The 17,500-nt window shown below is 40.7% G+C and overlaps 1 protein-coding gene across 13 annotated transcripts in view; it reads left to right on the top strand.

The window, feature by feature from the left end:
• Positions 1-17,500, top strand: part of LOC135108286 (cAMP-regulated phosphoprotein 21-like) — a 143,562-nt gene that overhangs the window by 83,449 nt on the left and 42,613 nt on the right. For 11 of the 13 annotated variants that reach the window (XM_064019079.1, XM_064019076.1, XM_064019082.1 and 8 more), the window contains one exon: positions 11,001-12,087. The exons of the other annotated variants lie outside the window; for them this stretch is intronic. In XM_064019079.1, the coding sequence (XP_063875149.1) occupies positions 12,072-12,087 (16 nt within the window). In that variant the 5' untranslated portion in view covers positions 11,001-12,071. The remainder of the gene's footprint in view (positions 1-11,000; positions 12,088-17,500) is intronic. 13 annotated transcript variants of the gene reach the window in all.

Genomic DNA, 17,500 nt, shown 5'->3' with positions numbered 1-17,500 from the left:
TCTGACCTCACTGTGCCTTCCTTCCCCTTTTCGAACCCTCGCCCCCGCCTCCCACCTCTCTCTCTCTCTCTCTCTCTCTCTCTCTCTCTCTCTCTCTCTCTCTCTCTCTCTCTCTCTCTCTCTCTCTCTCTCTCTACGCACCCCTTCTTTGTCCTGCTCTGCCACTTCCCTCTCCACTCCCCTCTGTAGGAGAGAGAGAGAGAGAGAGAGAGAGAGAGAGAGAGAGAGAGAGAGAGAGAGAGAGAGAGAGAGAGAGAGAGAGAGAGAGAGAGAGAGAGAGAGAGAGCCTATTTGTCTCTGTTCACGTGACTTTTTCCACTGTCCATTCCGTCTACGATTCTCTCTCTCTCTCTCTCTCTCTCTCTCTCTCTCTCTCTCTCTCTCTCTCTCTCTCTCTCTCTCTCTCTCTCTCTCTCTCTCTCTCTCTCTCTCTCTCTCTCTCTCATCTGATTGGCCCTCGTGGCTGGAGAGCGTTTCTTCGCGTCTTCTGATTGGCTTAGGGCGTCACTTTTTAACGGAGGAGAGGATGAGGAGTAGGAGGAGGAAGAGGAGGAGGAGGAGTTTACTTCTTTATCCTCTTCTGTGGTTCCGTGGCGATCCTCAAGCTTCTCTTTGCGGGTCTTGCTTCCTCAGTGCAAATATCATTAACTTTGAGTCCACCCTTGCGTTTTTTGTGTTCGACTCCAAGTTCTGTCATGACTTTGGTTTTTCCCTTTCTTGCTTTCTTTTTTTTTCGTGTTTGTTGGTGTTTTGAAGTGTTGGTTTTGCTTTTTTTTGTTTTATTATTTGTTTATTTTCTTGTTTAGGTTTTTTTGTGTTTCGATTCTTTTTTTTTTTTTTTTTTTCGAAGTTGATTAATTGGTTGGATGGTTGGATGAGTAGATGGTTGTTGTTGTTTTTGTTGTTTGTTGTTGTTCTTGTTGTTGTGCTCCTTCTCCTTCTCCCTCTCCTCCTCCTTTTCCACCTTCTCGTCTTCTTAAGTGTGTTAATTTTCTTTTGTTTAAATCTTATTCTCATCTTTTATCCTTTTCCTTGTGTTTCTTCTTGTGTGAGCCTCTGACTCTTCTCCTTTGTGTCCGTCATCCTCTTCCTCCTCCTCCTCCTCCTCCTCCTCGTTACAAATCGAAAGGTCTCTTAGTACCTGTTCTTCGTATATATTCCAATTTATTCCTCCTCCTCCTTTTCCTTCTCCTTTTAATCTTCTTCCGCTTCTTATACGCTTCATTATTTTTTTTTCCTCGCTTTCGTCGTCGTTGTTATAGTCATCATCGTCACCACCACCACCACAACCACCACCACCACCACCACCAAATGTAACACTCGCACATTCAGATCATTTCAAGAAACCACAGATCTTTAGTAGTAGTAGTAGTAGTAGTAGTAGTAGTAGTAGTAGTAGTAGTAATAGTAGTTTCCTTTCACGTAAACATATTTTTTTACCAGTCCATCAAATCACTTCCTCCATTGATTCTCCTCCTCTTATTTCTCCTCCTCCTCCTCCTCCTCCTCCTCCTCCTCCTCCTCCTCCTCCTCCTCCTCCTCCTCCTCCTCCTCCTCCTCCTCCTCCTTCACAACACTGCCTTTCCTTCCCTCTCTCGCTCTCTCCCCCTCCCCAACGGTTACTGCCTCGACGCGTCTCTCTCGTAAGAAGTTCAAGGCACTTCGCTGACCTACACACCACATTCCACTTTCATTCCTCTCGCATAATGACTCAGGCTGACCTTCACGAGGGAGGCGGAGGGGAGGGAGTGGATGTCGCAGGTGTGGGTGGAGTGAGTAGGAGGAGGAGAAAGAAGAGGAGGAAGAGGTGATGTTGAGCGTGTGAAGGGGTGGGGGTGCAAGGAAATGGGAAGGGAAGGAGTGAATTACGAGAGCGGCGGGTGAGAGAAAGGCGTAGGAGGAGAAGGAGGAAGAGGAAGAGGAAGTAGAAGAACAAGAATAGGAAGAACTCAACAAGACAACAACATTAACAACAAACAAACAAACAAACAGACAGGAGGAAAAGGAGAAAGAAAGACGGAGAAGACCAAGAGGAGGAGAAGCAGAAGCGGAAGAAGGAAGTAGGCTCGGAACGGTGGTGGTTAGTGAGAAGGAAGTAGTAACTTTTGAAAATTATCGGGGGTACCAGAGTGACTAAACCCAGGAGGAGCAGGAGGAGGAGGAGGAGGAGGAGGAGGAGGAGGAGGATGAAGCGATAAAGTTAGGGTGGTGAATCAGTAAGTAGGAAAAGGTAATGTTGGAAAAGAGCGGCAGGAAAGGATGACTAAGACTACTAGATATGGCGGGTCAGTAGCGCGGCGGAGGCTCTGGGAGGTGGAGGAAGGGGGAAGATAAGCAGCACGGGATGGGATAGTGGCCAGCATTTGACGGGTTTAAAGGACCATGTGGTTATGTTATGTGTGTGGTGGGCCGTACATCCTGGCGTCCCGTATGTAGGCTGGAGTATTAGTTTAGTTGGCAATACACACCAATGATTTCCCTGGAGTGTGGTTCGGATTCGCTTCTGGTTGACTGTTGTATTTATTTATTTTTTTTCTGGGATGGGGTACGTATGTTGGTATATCTCTCTCCATGTTTATGTATTTATTGATTTTCCTTGACGTATGACTATATGTATATGTATATGTGATTTCTCTAGAGTATGGTTCAGCTTTCTTATGTATTTTTGTTATAGCATTATTTTTATTTGTTTATTTCGTTTTTTTTTTTTTTTTAGTTTGTCAGGGAGGGTGGACAAGAGCCAATTCATTTTGTCGTTCTCAAAATGGTGACTACAACGCTTTAATATTCCTCTCCTGAAGCATTTCAAGTCGTAGGAAGGAGTAAAAACAAACATGTAGATAGAGAGTTTCGTATCCTACCAGTGGGAGGGATGAAGGAGTGAAGATAATGGGTAATTCTTGCATTATTAAAGTGGACAGAATAAGAAGGAAAATCAACAGAAAGTCTCGTGCTAAGAGGCTGCGGTAGACGAGTGATCAGCTGCGGTAGGGAGGAGGAGGAAACAAACAAACAAATAAAAAAAGAAGAAGAAGAAGTAGAGGAGGAGGAGAAGGAAAAAAAGTGGAATAGAAAAAGGAGGAAAGAAGCTTACAAAGACAGCGATACTGATGTGACTGATTCACAAAGTATTTTCTTGCTGGCACAACAACAACAACAACAACAGAAACAACAACAAAAACAACAACAGAACTGGTCATAAAATCCATTGTCAAATCATGATAACTGAAAAAAAAAAAAACTATACAATAAAAAAGACAACAACTATGAATTACCGCAACCAGAAAGAGCCAGGAGGACAAGCAGGTTCATGCAATACAGTTCCTGGCGGGAGGTATGACTTGGGGACCTCACTCAACTAATTGGATGGCTTCAGGTAACGGCCAAGGGGCACTCAGTCTCTGCCCAGTGGAAGATGCTTGGCGAGGCGATGCTGAGAACAGACTACAGTGCGCGGTATTATTGTGCAGGGTGTGAAACTAAACCCAGGACCTGCACTAGCTACTGTTGACTGTCCGTAGACTAGTCATTCGTTCCTGGTCATCTCTGCCATGCTCTGTTCAGTGTGGTCTTTGGTCCTGTGTAATAGTAAGCTGAAAGTTGTGTGTCTATCGAGGAATGAAAAGATCTCAAGCTCTTACGAGAGCTCGTATTTATCTGGCAATTCATAACCGTGGGCCAGTTTGTTATGTAGTGGTTCGAGCGGGTGATGGGCCGAGTTGGTGATGGACCGAGTTGACAGTGGGACAAGTTGACTTGCAACCTACACTTATAAACGTTCTCCTACTCGTATATCCGCTTATCTTTAGTCATAGATTTATTCCACCTTTTTCCTCTGCCTCAAAAACGTTTTAGAGGGTTTTAGTGCATAGAGTTCACGTAATATATCAACACATATTAGATGGCAACGTATGCAGTAAAATCAAGAATACAAAAGAACAAGGAAAGGGGCATGAAAAGCCTACACGTGAATCACAAAATTGCCGTTCCCAAAAAAGTAAAATGGACTTCCTGATCACAGGTCAATTCAATTCCGGAGATATCTAATGCCTCGCTCCTAAATCAGTTCAAGTCCCCGGAAGGAGAAAAACAGAAATGACCTGCGAGTTCCTGAATTCACGAGTGCCGTGGAGCGAATACCAGTTAACGTGCAGTAAGCAAAATGTGACGCGATAGAGTTTATGTAAATTTAGAATCTCCTGGTTAATGAGTCACTTGACAGCGGGTGGCTGGGAGCTGGCCGTGGATCACAGTGTTGTCTCGCCAGGAGTTTGGAGCAACCCTGCTGGAACACTATTATTCTCAGTGATAGCTCAACTCGCCAGTGTATCCTTCGTATTAAACGTTTTAGCGTTCCATCCCGACAACATGCTGCAGTTTTTAAGGATGTCTTTGGTTTAACAAAGATTGTATACTTCCAGTAGGAAAAACATCCATGAAAAGTCGTACTATAATCTCTGTAGCATTTGAAAATTAATCCTCCTGGGAGACGAAAACGTGTAAGAATACAGCCGTTTGCTGCACGGGACACACGCAAGCACCTGCTTTTACTTCTGTGTTATTGCTGCGTAGGGCTTAATTTAGTTTTATGAATCATTTTAATTGCGTTTAGTGAAGTTCTAAATCAGGAGTGTTGCTGTGGTTATTGTGTTCCTGGCGCATTAATTTGAAAACAATAATTTAATCTGATGATTATATAAGAAATGCATAAACGGTGTACAGGAAGGTGCACTCCCGTATCCCTTTATTTATTTGTTTATATACTCGTATTTATTCATGTGTTTGTAGCTCATCGATTTGAACACTGTTAAATGAGTTTGACAGCTGAAATCTTAACGTTTATATAACACAAGGGATTTACTTCATGTTTTTGCTGGTATTGTGTTTAATTGACCTTCACGTATCTTTAATAAATCAAGGTAGTCAGGTTTGCAGCAGTACTCAGTCCAGGAGAGTTACATGGAAAATTGTACTCTTGCGTAGCTTATTCAGGAAATGCTTACACGACCTACAGGAAGGTACTCCCGTCTTCCACTATTCATTTGTTTATTTATTTACTTATTCACTTATTCATTCATTCATTCATTGACTTTTTACGCGATAATTGAACTATACATTTAATAATAATTATCAGTTGTGTTCAAATACTAGAAGGTTATGTGACAATTGTGTTATTTCTGATAGCTAAGAGATTGATAATTATACGGACTGAAATCTCAAACGTTTTGTGCTCCTGCTTCGTCTTTTTATAATAATAATAATAATAATAATAATAATAATAATAATAATAATAATAATATATCTGTTTATTTACCAAGTTACACATATGAGGCACACATATAACAGTCTTGGCTCACAATAAAAATATTTCTATAAAAGATAAGAACATTGGAACCATAAACATAATGTAATAATAAAAGTCATAAAAAAAAAGCTGATATATCAATGCGTAAGTTAAAGTTAACAGGCTATAACGGAAGTTTTTGAAATTTACATTGTTGTTTTGGTGGTTCAAATGAGAGTCTAACAGGGATTCTGCATCATGAACAGGTAAAACATCCGAAGAATTCAATTGATCATCTCTGTGGCTTTTGTGCGAGAGATCAAAGCGTTTAATTAACTGCCGCGACTTCTTGACTTTAGTTGAAGATTGTTGTATTAGTCTGAATGAAATTTCATAAGGACATCATCAAACTTAATTAGTCAGTTGTTATGTAAAATTTTTCATTGCCTTTAGGTTTTTATTTTTATCTATTTATTTATTTACTTATTTATTTACTTATTTTTAATGTTTATATATTACATTTTGTTTTATTCATTTATTTTATTAGTATTTCTTGCTGGTAATGTTGTAAGTTACTGTAATGATGTGGCAGGTTTGGTGCTCCCGTTACTAGTTAAAAGTTTAAGAATGCGAACTTACAACTTACCACAATCAAAGTTCTCAGGCCGTCCTTCCTGTTATGTGCTGAGGAAGTTCTAGGATTATGTATCACTAAGATTTATGAACGCTATGTAAACTGTCGACTATATATAACGTGCAAGAATATGAGTCAGAACTTATGGAAAATATATACAATAAGATTTAAAATTCATTGAACATTTCCGAGCTCTTGCATCAGTAACAGTTATAAATATTAATAAAACTCGAGAACGTAAATAACAACCAACGATTAAGAACTTCAGGAAATTAGATATAGTATACAGTATAAGTAATCAACAAGATTATGCTTAAGAACCTTTCGAGAATAAAAAGAAAAAAAGAAAATATGCAACATCTTACTGGCTGTGAAGTTCCGTGACTTTTCATCACTAACATCTTACAACAGCTACCTAGACTCAAGACTAAGAATACGAAGGGAAACTTTAAGGCAACACATATGATATAGAATATTTCCAGACGAGTTCAGAGTCAAATGGATAATAAAAAAAAAACATTCCAGAGTCCTATTTATACTGACAATCATCACACCTACTGATAAATTTTGCCCATATGATTCTGAATGGTTTTACTGTCTTATCAATTAAAAAACAAGTGTGATATCGAGGGCAAGGGTATTTATTATAGATATTGTTCTGTGTTATGTATGAGTGGTGATTAATTTATATGTATGAGTGGATGTAGTATATGTGCAAACTACATGCATGTTAGTGTTTTAGTTGTACGGTGTTATTGTAATTGTTTGTTGTTATTATTATTATTATTATTATTATTATTATTATTATTATTATTATTATTATTATTATTATTTTCTTCTTTGTCTTCTCCTCCTCCTCCTCCTCCTCCTCCTCCTCCTCTTCCTTGACGTAGTAACAACAGCAGCAGCAGCAACATCAACAGCAGCAGCAGCAACAAACATGTATGTAATTTTTTTTTAGCAACTTTCAAAACTGCAGGAAATTTGAAAAGAAAGAAAAAAAAAATTGTCCCGGTCTTTAATTGTTATTCTTGGTAGTCGTTCAGGTAACACACAAACTGACACACACACACACACACACACACACACACACACACACACACACACACACACACACATACACACACACACACACACACACACACACACACACACACACATACAGCAGCAGCAGCAGCAGCAGCAGTAGCAGCAGCACGGACCACCATCACTACATTGAATAAAAATATCACTGGGGAAAGAGGAAAAAGAAGATGACTTAAGAAAAGGTAAACTAGAAAAGATAAGAGAGCGTATGACAAAATAAGAGTCTGACAAACAAGTTTCAGAAAGAAGGCGGCGGAAAACGGTAGTCACTGCTTCCGCGCCACCCACACCTCCTCCGCTACACTGCCGCCCTCGTTGTGCCGCTGCTTGGCCCGCCTAGCTTTAAAACCTGACTGTAATAATGTGCATACCATCTCCGGCGCTAAGGCTGCGTGGTCGATAGTCAGCCAGGTGGTGAAGATAGCTGACTAACTAGCGGTCTCAGGCCTCTCGTCCAGGTGCCAGTGATGACTGACTGTTTTGTCTTGATGAGTTAAATTCCTAAACTTCCTTTTCATTTGTCAGGGAGGTTAGCCAAGGGTAGAAAAAGTGGGAAAAAAGAAACGCCTTTAGGTTTGCAGCTTCCTGACAAAGTTAAATAGTTAAATATAGAAGGAGATTCCAAAATATAGTAGCCAGTTTAGTTCTGGAGCAGTGATAATACTCTTCTTCCAGTCTGAGTCACAGGAAGGAGGAAGAAGCAGAAACGGGTACAGAGTTCCAGAGTTTCCCCGTGAAAGGTACTTGTTAAATTTTGCATTACTAAGGTGCTAGATGTAGTATGTACCTTTAAGATCGAACCTTGATATAAGGAAGGGATCGCGAGAGAGAGAGAGTGGAAAAAATACTAATACAAGCTAGAAAAGACGCTATTTCAAACCTGTTACTCGTCTTCCTCTTTCCTGAACGAACTCTACGCCTGATATAGCTAAAAATACGTGTGCTTCATTATATGAGTATGAAAGTAAATAAGTAAATGAAGAACAGGACTGGAATGTTAATGAAAATCATACACACACACACACACACACACACACACACACACACACACACACACACACACGAAGGTACACATGCAGTGGCAATACATTTCCTCTTTTCCATCGACCGCTTGTTACCACGTGGAGGGAAGGAGACGCTAAAGCTGTGTGTGTGTGTGTGTGTGTGTGTGTGTGTGTGTGTGTGTGTGTGTGTGTGTGTGTGTGTGTTTACTACTTTATATATTACTGCTATTGCTACTGCTATTGCAAAATATTGTTGGTATTTTAACTTTCTTACTGTTTGTCAATCGATTTATCTATCTATCAGTCTACCTATCTATCTATCTATATCTCTGGTCATATGTTTTATCTGTATTTATTAATGTATTTATCTATTCACTTTTCTTTATTTCTATGTAATGTTTGTTTCTTCGTTCCATTTTTGTTTTGTTTTGTTTGTCTTACGTATTCCGTCCATTCTCTGCTTACTTGTCTTTCGCCCAGTGTGTTGCTTCGTGTCCGTTTGTTTGGCCGACTGACGAGCTGTCTTTCCATTTTGCCCGTGTGTGTTTATTTACTCTCTCTCTCTCTCTCTCTCTCTCTCTCTCTCTCTCTCTCTCTCTCTCTCTCTCTCTCTCTCTCTCTCTCTCTCTCGTTAGCTTAGAGATTTTTGCTATTTTTGGTATTTTTATTATTATCATTATTATTATTATCATTATTATCGTCTACATTCATTCGAATAAATGAAAAAAAAAAACAAGTCCCCTCACGGATACTCAGCACGAGAACTTACGAAGAAAAAATGAAACAAGAGTGAAAAAAGACACGACACGGATGGAATTGCGAGTGTATACATAGAAGAACCTTTCCCTCGATGTTTTATGTACCGTTGACTACCTACGCAACTCACCCACACACTCCCTCGCAACACCCACGCCACGCCACGTCACGCCTGTATCAGTATTACACTCGCACACATTCAGAAACGCTCTGCTCTCTCACCACGACTATTTATTTTCCAAGGCCGCATAGATGATTAACTGGATTCTCAAGAGTGATTTTCTAATTAATAATGTCGAAAACTTGTTAATTTATCCCTAGAACCCTAAAAACATCCTTAAAACCAGTGTAACTTTAACTTGCCGTGTCTACTTTAACTTTTGAATGTAGTGGAGATGTGGTGCAAAAGTGTATCAGAATATGGTCCTTTGCAACATGTCTAGAGATGCCACGTGTGTAGTTGATCGTGTGCAAGGCAAGGTGTCAGTGTTACACTACATTGACTTCCTAGAGATACGTGCATCGATGCAAAAACTTGCTCAAACACGTCTGGGAAATCTTGCTCACTTGGATTACGCTGAATGTACTCGCGTCGTGTTGTACTAAGACGCCGAAACACATCTTGAATGTTTCCGCGCCTCATCTCGAATACTTTTAGCGGATTCTAGTGTTGGTAAATGAGGTGTTTGAGGTGTTTTCATGATTCTTGTGGTAGTCTAATGACAGTCTTCATGATTCTAGTGATAGTTTGGCAAGGATTCTTCGTGATTCCAGTGATAGCTTAGCAAGGATTCTGTATCATCAGCGAAAAAAAGAAAAAAAACATTGAGAACCCGACTATATTTCCCACCTGTTTTTAAAATAGGTTCTAGTGGTAGTAAATTAGGTTTTAAGATGTTTTCATGCTTTTAGTGATAGTCTGGTAAGAATTCTTCGTGATTCTAATGATAGTTTAGCAAGACTTCTTCATCGTCAATAGCAAAAAATAAACATCCTTGAAAACCAGACTTTCCTGACTTCTTTTAACAGACTTAAGTTTTTTTTAAGTGTTTTCGTTATTTTAGTGGTGGTTGAGCAAGAATTCTGTTTATCAGTGGGAAAAGCACCAGTGGGAACCTGACTTGTAGCCTTTTAAAATAGTTTGTATGGGAGAATGAAGCGTTTAAGAATGCCATCTGCCAGCAACCAGTACTTAAAACACACTTGCCGTAATGAAAATGTTCCTGGAAGCGATGGGGAAAGACGGCAAAAGTTGATGCGGGTTGCCAAATGTTTGGGAGTATTTGTTCAGTGATGTGTAGTCACGTAGATGTAGACGAAGCAACGAGAAGCATCCTTACTATTCATTACTACTACTACGACTGCCACAAAGCACTATCATCACCACCAGCATTAGTGACACCACTGACACCTTAGTCTCATCTCTGTTGCTGTCTTCACCACCACCTTTACCACCAGCACCATCACCACTACAGCCAAAACCATTATGTCCTCCTCCTTCCCCTCCTTCTCCTTCTCCTCCTCCTCCTCCTCGTCATTAACGTAGTCCTAAATCTTGTTATAATGATGTACTATAATGAAGATGATATAGCATACTGTACTATTACTATTTGTTCTTGTATTCATGTGTTATAAAATATAGCTGTAGTATGTAGTATGTTGTAGATGTAGTGATGACTTATATACATATTATAATGTAGTTGTAGTGATTTACTGTATAGTCTATTCATCTTAGTCTTTCTTATGGTCTTTTCCAGCTCTTTTCCTAGCTCTTTTTTTTCTTCTCCTTGTTTCCTTCACTACCTCTTTCTTCGACTCGTTTGTTTCCGTGCATTTCTCCTCTTTCTCTCTCTCCTACTTTTCCTTTACCTTCTTTTCCTTTTCCTCCTTCTCCGAATAAGAAATTTCACAATGTGATTTGCACCTTTCTCAGTATTCATCCTTATTTATTTCTCCTTCTCCCTCTTATTTCTCTTTCACTTGTCCTATATCTCCTCTTGAACTGTTTCCTCTTGTCTCTCTCTCTCTCTCTCTCTCTCTCTCTCTCTCTCTCTCTCTCTCTCTCTCTCTCTCTCTCTCTCTCTCTCTCTCTCTCCTTCCACGTCTTACTGCTGTCTTTCGCCCTAATAACTGCTGTTGATGTTTTTGAAAGTGTTGTTGGTACTGTTAGTAATGTTGTTGATGTTGCTGCTGTAGAAAGCTTCCCGCTGTGTGAAATACAGCTGTTTACCTGTAGATTTCAGGGGGGAGGTGAGCCGTGCGTGTGTGTGTGTGCGCCGGCGGCACTAGTCCTGGGCCCGGCCTGACTGACGGTGGTGGCGCCTCACCTCATCACCACCACCACCACTTCCACCACCACCACCACCACCACCACACCATCACCTACCCTCTTGTCATTCCCTTTCACTTCCACTACTACCACCACCACCACCACCACAATCCCACCGACCCCGCCGCCACCACCACCACCACCAGTATTCTCCGTTTTCATCTCCATTGCGTCTCACCACCACCACCACCACCACCAGATCACCTCTACCACCACCATCGTCACCAGCACCACCACCACCATACCACCGCAATCACCACCGCAGCCTCACCACCATTGTTTGTCCTTATGAATCCCTGAAGGTTATTGTTACTGTCACCTGCCACACCTCACCACACCATCACACCTGTCCGTCGCACCCCACCACGCATCCAACACAACCACCATCACTCTGCACCATAACTCACTGTCACTTAAAACACAGGCACACTTTCACTGTCACCACAATCACCACTACCACAATCATTACCACCACCACCCTTCATCACACTCACTGTCGTTAAAACCGCCACCATCGCCGTCGTCATCACCCTGGCTACTTAGAAAAGCTACCTACAACATCACCTGTCATCACCCTTCTTTTACTACTTTCACCACCATCATCACCACTCTCATACCTCTTCATAAACACCGAGTCATTATATAAATAATTTTCACCACCACTACCACCACCACCACCACTACTACTACTACTACAAGCACCATCATCAATAACAACAGCGGCAGCAACGATAACTATCACCATTATCACTACCACTACCATCACCATCATCGCTATCATCACCATTGTCATCGGTAACTAACAAACGTGGATCATTTTTTACTGCTACCTAACAACCATCGTCACTCCGCCACTGCCATCACAACCAACATTAGCTAAACGGCAACCCCCCGCCCGCCCATCCCGCCCACCCTTCCGCCTCTTCCCGCCCTCCCCCGCCCGCCACCGTCAGCGTGCCGCCCACTCGTCTCCCGGACATGGCTCAGCTGGAAAGTGAGTATAAGTCACTCACAACAGGCTTTGCTGCTCCCACACACCATTAAGCCACTCACAACAGGCTTTGCTATACTCACATAACAATAAAGATACTTACAACAGGCTTTGCTACTCCCCACACACCCCAAAGCCAGTCATAACAGGCTTTACTACTCTTACGTACCACACTAAGCTCGCTCATAACAGGCTTTGCTACTCTCACCCTCAAACTAAACACAATATATATTTTTTTCTGTTCTCACATATCAAGCCATTAACAACAGGCTTTTCAATACTCACACACCACTGCGCCACTCAAAACAGGCTTAGCTGCTCTGAAACAACAATAAGCCACTCTTAACAAGCTTAAATACTCCCATATACCACACTAAGCCACTCACAATAGTCTTTGCCACTCTCATGCATTAGCAAGCCACTCTTCAAACCGCCCTGCTTGAAGTAACACATCTGGCTTCCCTCTCTTACAGCCGCTCTTACCTACTTCAGCTTAGTTCATGTGTCCGCGGTTCTCTGTTTTGGACCATATTCTGAAACACTTCTACGCCCGCACCTCCACTACTTTCAAACGGCTCTAGTTGAAATGACACGTGTTTTTAAGTTTTCTCTTTTTTTTATGGTTCTAGTGACAGATTAACATGATTTCTACACTATTCATTGAAGAAAAACTCTTGAGAACCTGGGTTATCATGTGTGGCTTATGAAAATAGCCATGGTGAGAGAGCAAAGCGTTTCAGAATAAGGACCTTTGTGTTGCTATTGACTGAAGTGGCGTGCATTCCCGTCACGGTCTTGACTCTTCCATTCTTGTATCTTATTTTATTTCCGTCTGCCTCATAAGTAAAGAATCAGCAGTGAATGCTTACCGTGTGTGTGTACTCTCTCTCTCTCTCTCTCTCTCTCTCTCTCTCTCTCTCTCCTCTCTCTACTCTCTCTCTTCTCTCCCTCTCTCTCCTCTCTCTCTCTCTCTCTCTCTCTCCTCCTCTCTCTCTCTCTCTCTCTCTCTCCTCTCTCTCTCCTCTCTCTCTCTCTCTCATCTCTCTCTCTCCTCTCTCTCTCTCTCTCTCTCTCACACACACACACACACACACACACACACACACACACACACACACACACACACACACACACACACACACACACACACACACACACTTTCCTCGGCACATCAAAGGATTAAAGGCAAAGCATACCGAAACACAGGCAGACAAACTAACTGGTTGACTGACTGACTGACTGACTGACTGACTAATTGACTAATAGACTAAACCGATTTAAATGTCAGTAGGGTCATCCTAGGTCCACATGAGACAGTTAGTGCGTGTGTGTGTGTGTGTGTGTGTGTGTGTGTGTGTGTGTGTGTGTGTTGTGTGTGTGTGTGTGTGTGTGTTGTGTGTGTGTGTGTGTGTGTGTGTTAGACCTCCATTAGTTTCATGACCATCACACATTGGGATAATACTAACTGTACATATTACATCATGTTAAAAGTGCCACCACAAAAGTCAGAAACTGATTGATTGATTGACTGACTGATTGATTGATTGATTGATTGATGTTTTGGCACCACGATAGCTAAATCTTACTGCTACTTGACTGATTGATGTTTTGGCACCACGATAGCTATATCTTACTGCTACTAGTTTTCATGACGTCCCTTTCTTCTTAAAACGTACAATAATAGATAATTCAAAGGAAACTATGCTAACTTCCCCACTTTTCCTTGTTATAAAAAGTTATTGAAAACCATTCTGGTATTTTAGAGAAGGAACATGTTCGTTAGGTATTATTTTTATGCACTAGTTGAGATCGTCACAGTTTTGGAGGAAAAGATTTAAGGTTTTCCTTTGAAATGGGCTGTGCTTCTGTGATAGCTGAAACACAATCACTGGAACTGCCATTGTCATTGTCAGTAGACCAAGTAACACCAGTAGCATCTATCTGAACATGGGAATATAACGAGACTACATGAGACCAGTTGACAGACACAAAGCAGCTTCCAGATCTACACCAGACTTTCGTATTACGTAATCTTCCACTGACAGTAGTTTCACCCTTACACTGCCGCATCCTTTACGAAGCTGAGAAACCTGAACCATATTTATATTTCTCTTAATAGAAACTTGACTCAGATTCCATATATACTGACTAAATATAAATGAGAACATACGGAATAGCAACTGATATGTACCGTTATATAAAGGCTAACTTTCAAAGGAGGGTGGAGATATTACTGATAATATATGACCGATTCCCATCCCAGACACTTTTTTATATAAAGGACACGGGAATTACTTTTCTGGTTATGACTACTACAGTATCACTACTACTAACACCACGCAACAAAACTTTTTTCCAAAATCTTCAAAGTCAATATTTTCATAGTCCATTATTCTCTTCCTCAGTCTAAACTGCCTCTTGCTCATGATACAAATGCATGGATGTTGATATGTATGTATGTGTGTTCATGTATATACTATGATCGTCATTATGATTTTGTTGTCGTTGTTGTTGGTTGTAATGATGATAATGATGGTGGTGGTGGTTGTGGTGGGGGTGATGAGCAGTAACAGTATCAGTGGTAACAGCAGTAATAGTTGTAGTAGTAATTGTAAGAACATAGACAGTAGCAGGGTGGTCATTCTTACATAGGGATGCTGGAAATGAACCCAACAAGCAGAAAGAGATATTTGATAACTGATAATGCATTAAATAGCTTACTTTAATAAGGGATAATCATTATATACACATTTACAAGTTGCTATATGGTTGAGTAAACTGTTTTATGGATCTGCAACTTGAGAGGAAGACCAAAGAAAAGGTTTACGGGTGCAGGATGAAGAAAAACATGCGGGTGATTAATGATGAGGGTGACAGAAGACAAAAAAAGAGTACGGAGAGGCAAGAAGAAAACGAAGAAAAGAAAGAAAAAAGGAATAGAAAAAGAAAATGTAATGTATCACTTTCCCCCCTAAAAAAAAAGAAAGAAAAAAGAAAAGAAAAGATGTAATGTATTCTCAAAAAAAAAGGAAGAGATAATGTATCATTTACAGAAAAACTTTTTTTTTATTTTTTTTATCCAGTTGTTTTTTCCCTCACACTTTAAACATGTGATCCACTCTGGCGGTCTCTAACTGGAGCACTGAAGGAGTAAGAATACCAATAACAATAATAACAACAATGATGGCAATGGTGGTGACAATGATGGTACTGCAACAAAACCAGGTCAAGATGCTGTGGATTGCAATGAATTCAATGAAAAGTCTTCCCTTGTTAGTGCTTAGTCGTGTGGCCTTGTTAACCTCATTTTCCGGCCTCTTTTTCCACCTCCATTACCTCCACTTGTCCACGTCCTTACATTGTTTTCCCTTTTCTTCTCGCCCCCTCTGCCCAGCCTTGACCTTCGCAGAGCCTCACGAGTAATGGGGGAATAAGTATGGAGTCTTGATTTGCTAAGGTCCACCAGAATTCATTGTTCTCAGGTTCCCTTCAGTTGCTTCCCCTCCCCAGGATCACATTACCAGTGGTACCATATATATTATGACCTTCTTGTAGTGGAGTGTAAAATCAGTCTATCAGTTAAATAATTCAGCAGTCAGTCATTCAGCCAGTCAATCAATCAATCAATCAGCCAGTCTGTCAGTGAGTCAATCACTCAATCAGTTAGGTGCATTATCAGGTATGGGATTTCTTTCATGACACTAGAAACTGAAGACTTAAAACTCTAACTGGTAATGATAATTCACGTAAGTAACCCGAGGCCAACTTTACAGGGCAAAAATTCACCTGAATATTCCACCATTTCCTTTTGTTGTAACTGTTAGTTTTCGTAGCTAATTCATAATCATCATCTTTCTTATTTTCGTATTTTCCCTTGCGGTGCTGGGTGGTTTATGAGTCTCTCCCACTTCTTAGCAGTCATAGATGATCTCTTCTCTGAGGCTCATCGTTTCTCATCTTTCCCTTCACATAGTGTCTCTAGTAGGTCATCTTCGGTGTTCTCTCTGGTCTAAATTTACACAAGACCATTTTATGAAACTGAGATGAAGCCATAACAGTCAAATGGTTAAGAGATTTGGTGAAGAAAAGTTATCAGGTCAGTGCCATCAACCTCTGAGGTTTACTGTTATGGTGGTCAGAAGTTCAGTAACATATTGCAGTCTTTTATTGTTTTGTGCTTTTACGTAGTGTTCATCCCTCTGATCTGCAGACAGCCCCCTTAGAAGTCTGACTATTAATAGATTCATAAGAACATAAGAAAATAAGGGAAGCTGCAAGAAGTCGCCAGGCCTACGTGTGGCAGTCCCTGCATGAAATATACCTACCTATTTCCAGTTTTCACTCATTATCCTCATTTATAGATATACTTAATCATCTTCTAAAGCCCCTAATGACTTGGCACAAACAACCAGATTAATATGTCTATTCCATTCATATGCCATTCTATTTGAGAACCAATTCTAAGATCAGAGGAATGAATGTTGAGGAAAAATGCCAAACACAGTGGGAATGGGAGTAAGTGTAGCATGTTATGTGACTGTGTACCATAAACTGCTGCAGGTGAAGTAACTAATAGGGAGGAGCATGAAACAGCTGCCGATACACACATAAAGCAGCCAGGCTTTGAGTCACGTGTTCTCAGTACTCGCAGGCATCAAGAGGGAGCTCAGGGAAGTGCTGGATTTTGTCATGAGTTCTCTGAGCTTAATGTTCCATGACTGCAAATTTTTACCGTGACGAAGAAAACGGATCACCTTGCTTTGGAGACTTATGTTCTTGGAAATCCCAGTGCTGGTGGTTGACTATGTGTGTGTGTGTGTGTGTGTGTGTGTGTGTGTGTGTGTGTGTGTGTGTGTGTGTGTGTGTGTGTGTGTGTGTGTGTGTGTGTGTGTAGAACGAGACTAATGTTGTTAATTACCTTCATGTTTTATACAAATATTCATCCATGTTTGTCTGTCCGTCTGTCAGTTCATCTATCCACAATTCTAAAAAGTTATTGCAGAAATTAATGAAATCTTAGGAACCAGAGCCTACGAATAACTTCTTTCTAAAGCTTTTAAGTCTCATTTTTTTATATATATATTTTTTTATCTATTTATTCATTCATTTGCTTTTAGATTTCTCAGTTCTTTCCCCACTTTCGTTCTCCAATGTATAAATCTGTGGAGACTGTGTGCCACGTTTTATATCAATGTATATTTATTTGTATGATGGTGGCAGAGGTATGTTGTATGTGCTCCTGAGTGTCTTCTGTCCACTTGTGTTTTTCTTGCTACAGGTGATAGAATGTCAGTACACCATGACTTTTTCATAGACCGCCCCTTACAGTTGTCAAGGCACTTCTTGTCATCATCACATACTCACATCATACACAACGTTCATCATTCCATTATGAAGATAAGTTGCAACACTTCTA

The sequence above is a fragment of the Scylla paramamosain genome, chromosome 17 (assembly GCF_035594125.1).
Source record: "Scylla paramamosain isolate STU-SP2022 chromosome 17, ASM3559412v1, whole genome shotgun sequence".
Classification (NCBI taxonomy): domain Eukaryota; kingdom Metazoa; phylum Arthropoda; class Malacostraca; order Decapoda; family Portunidae; genus Scylla; species Scylla paramamosain.
This window is presented reverse-complemented; position numbering and strand designations above follow the sequence as displayed.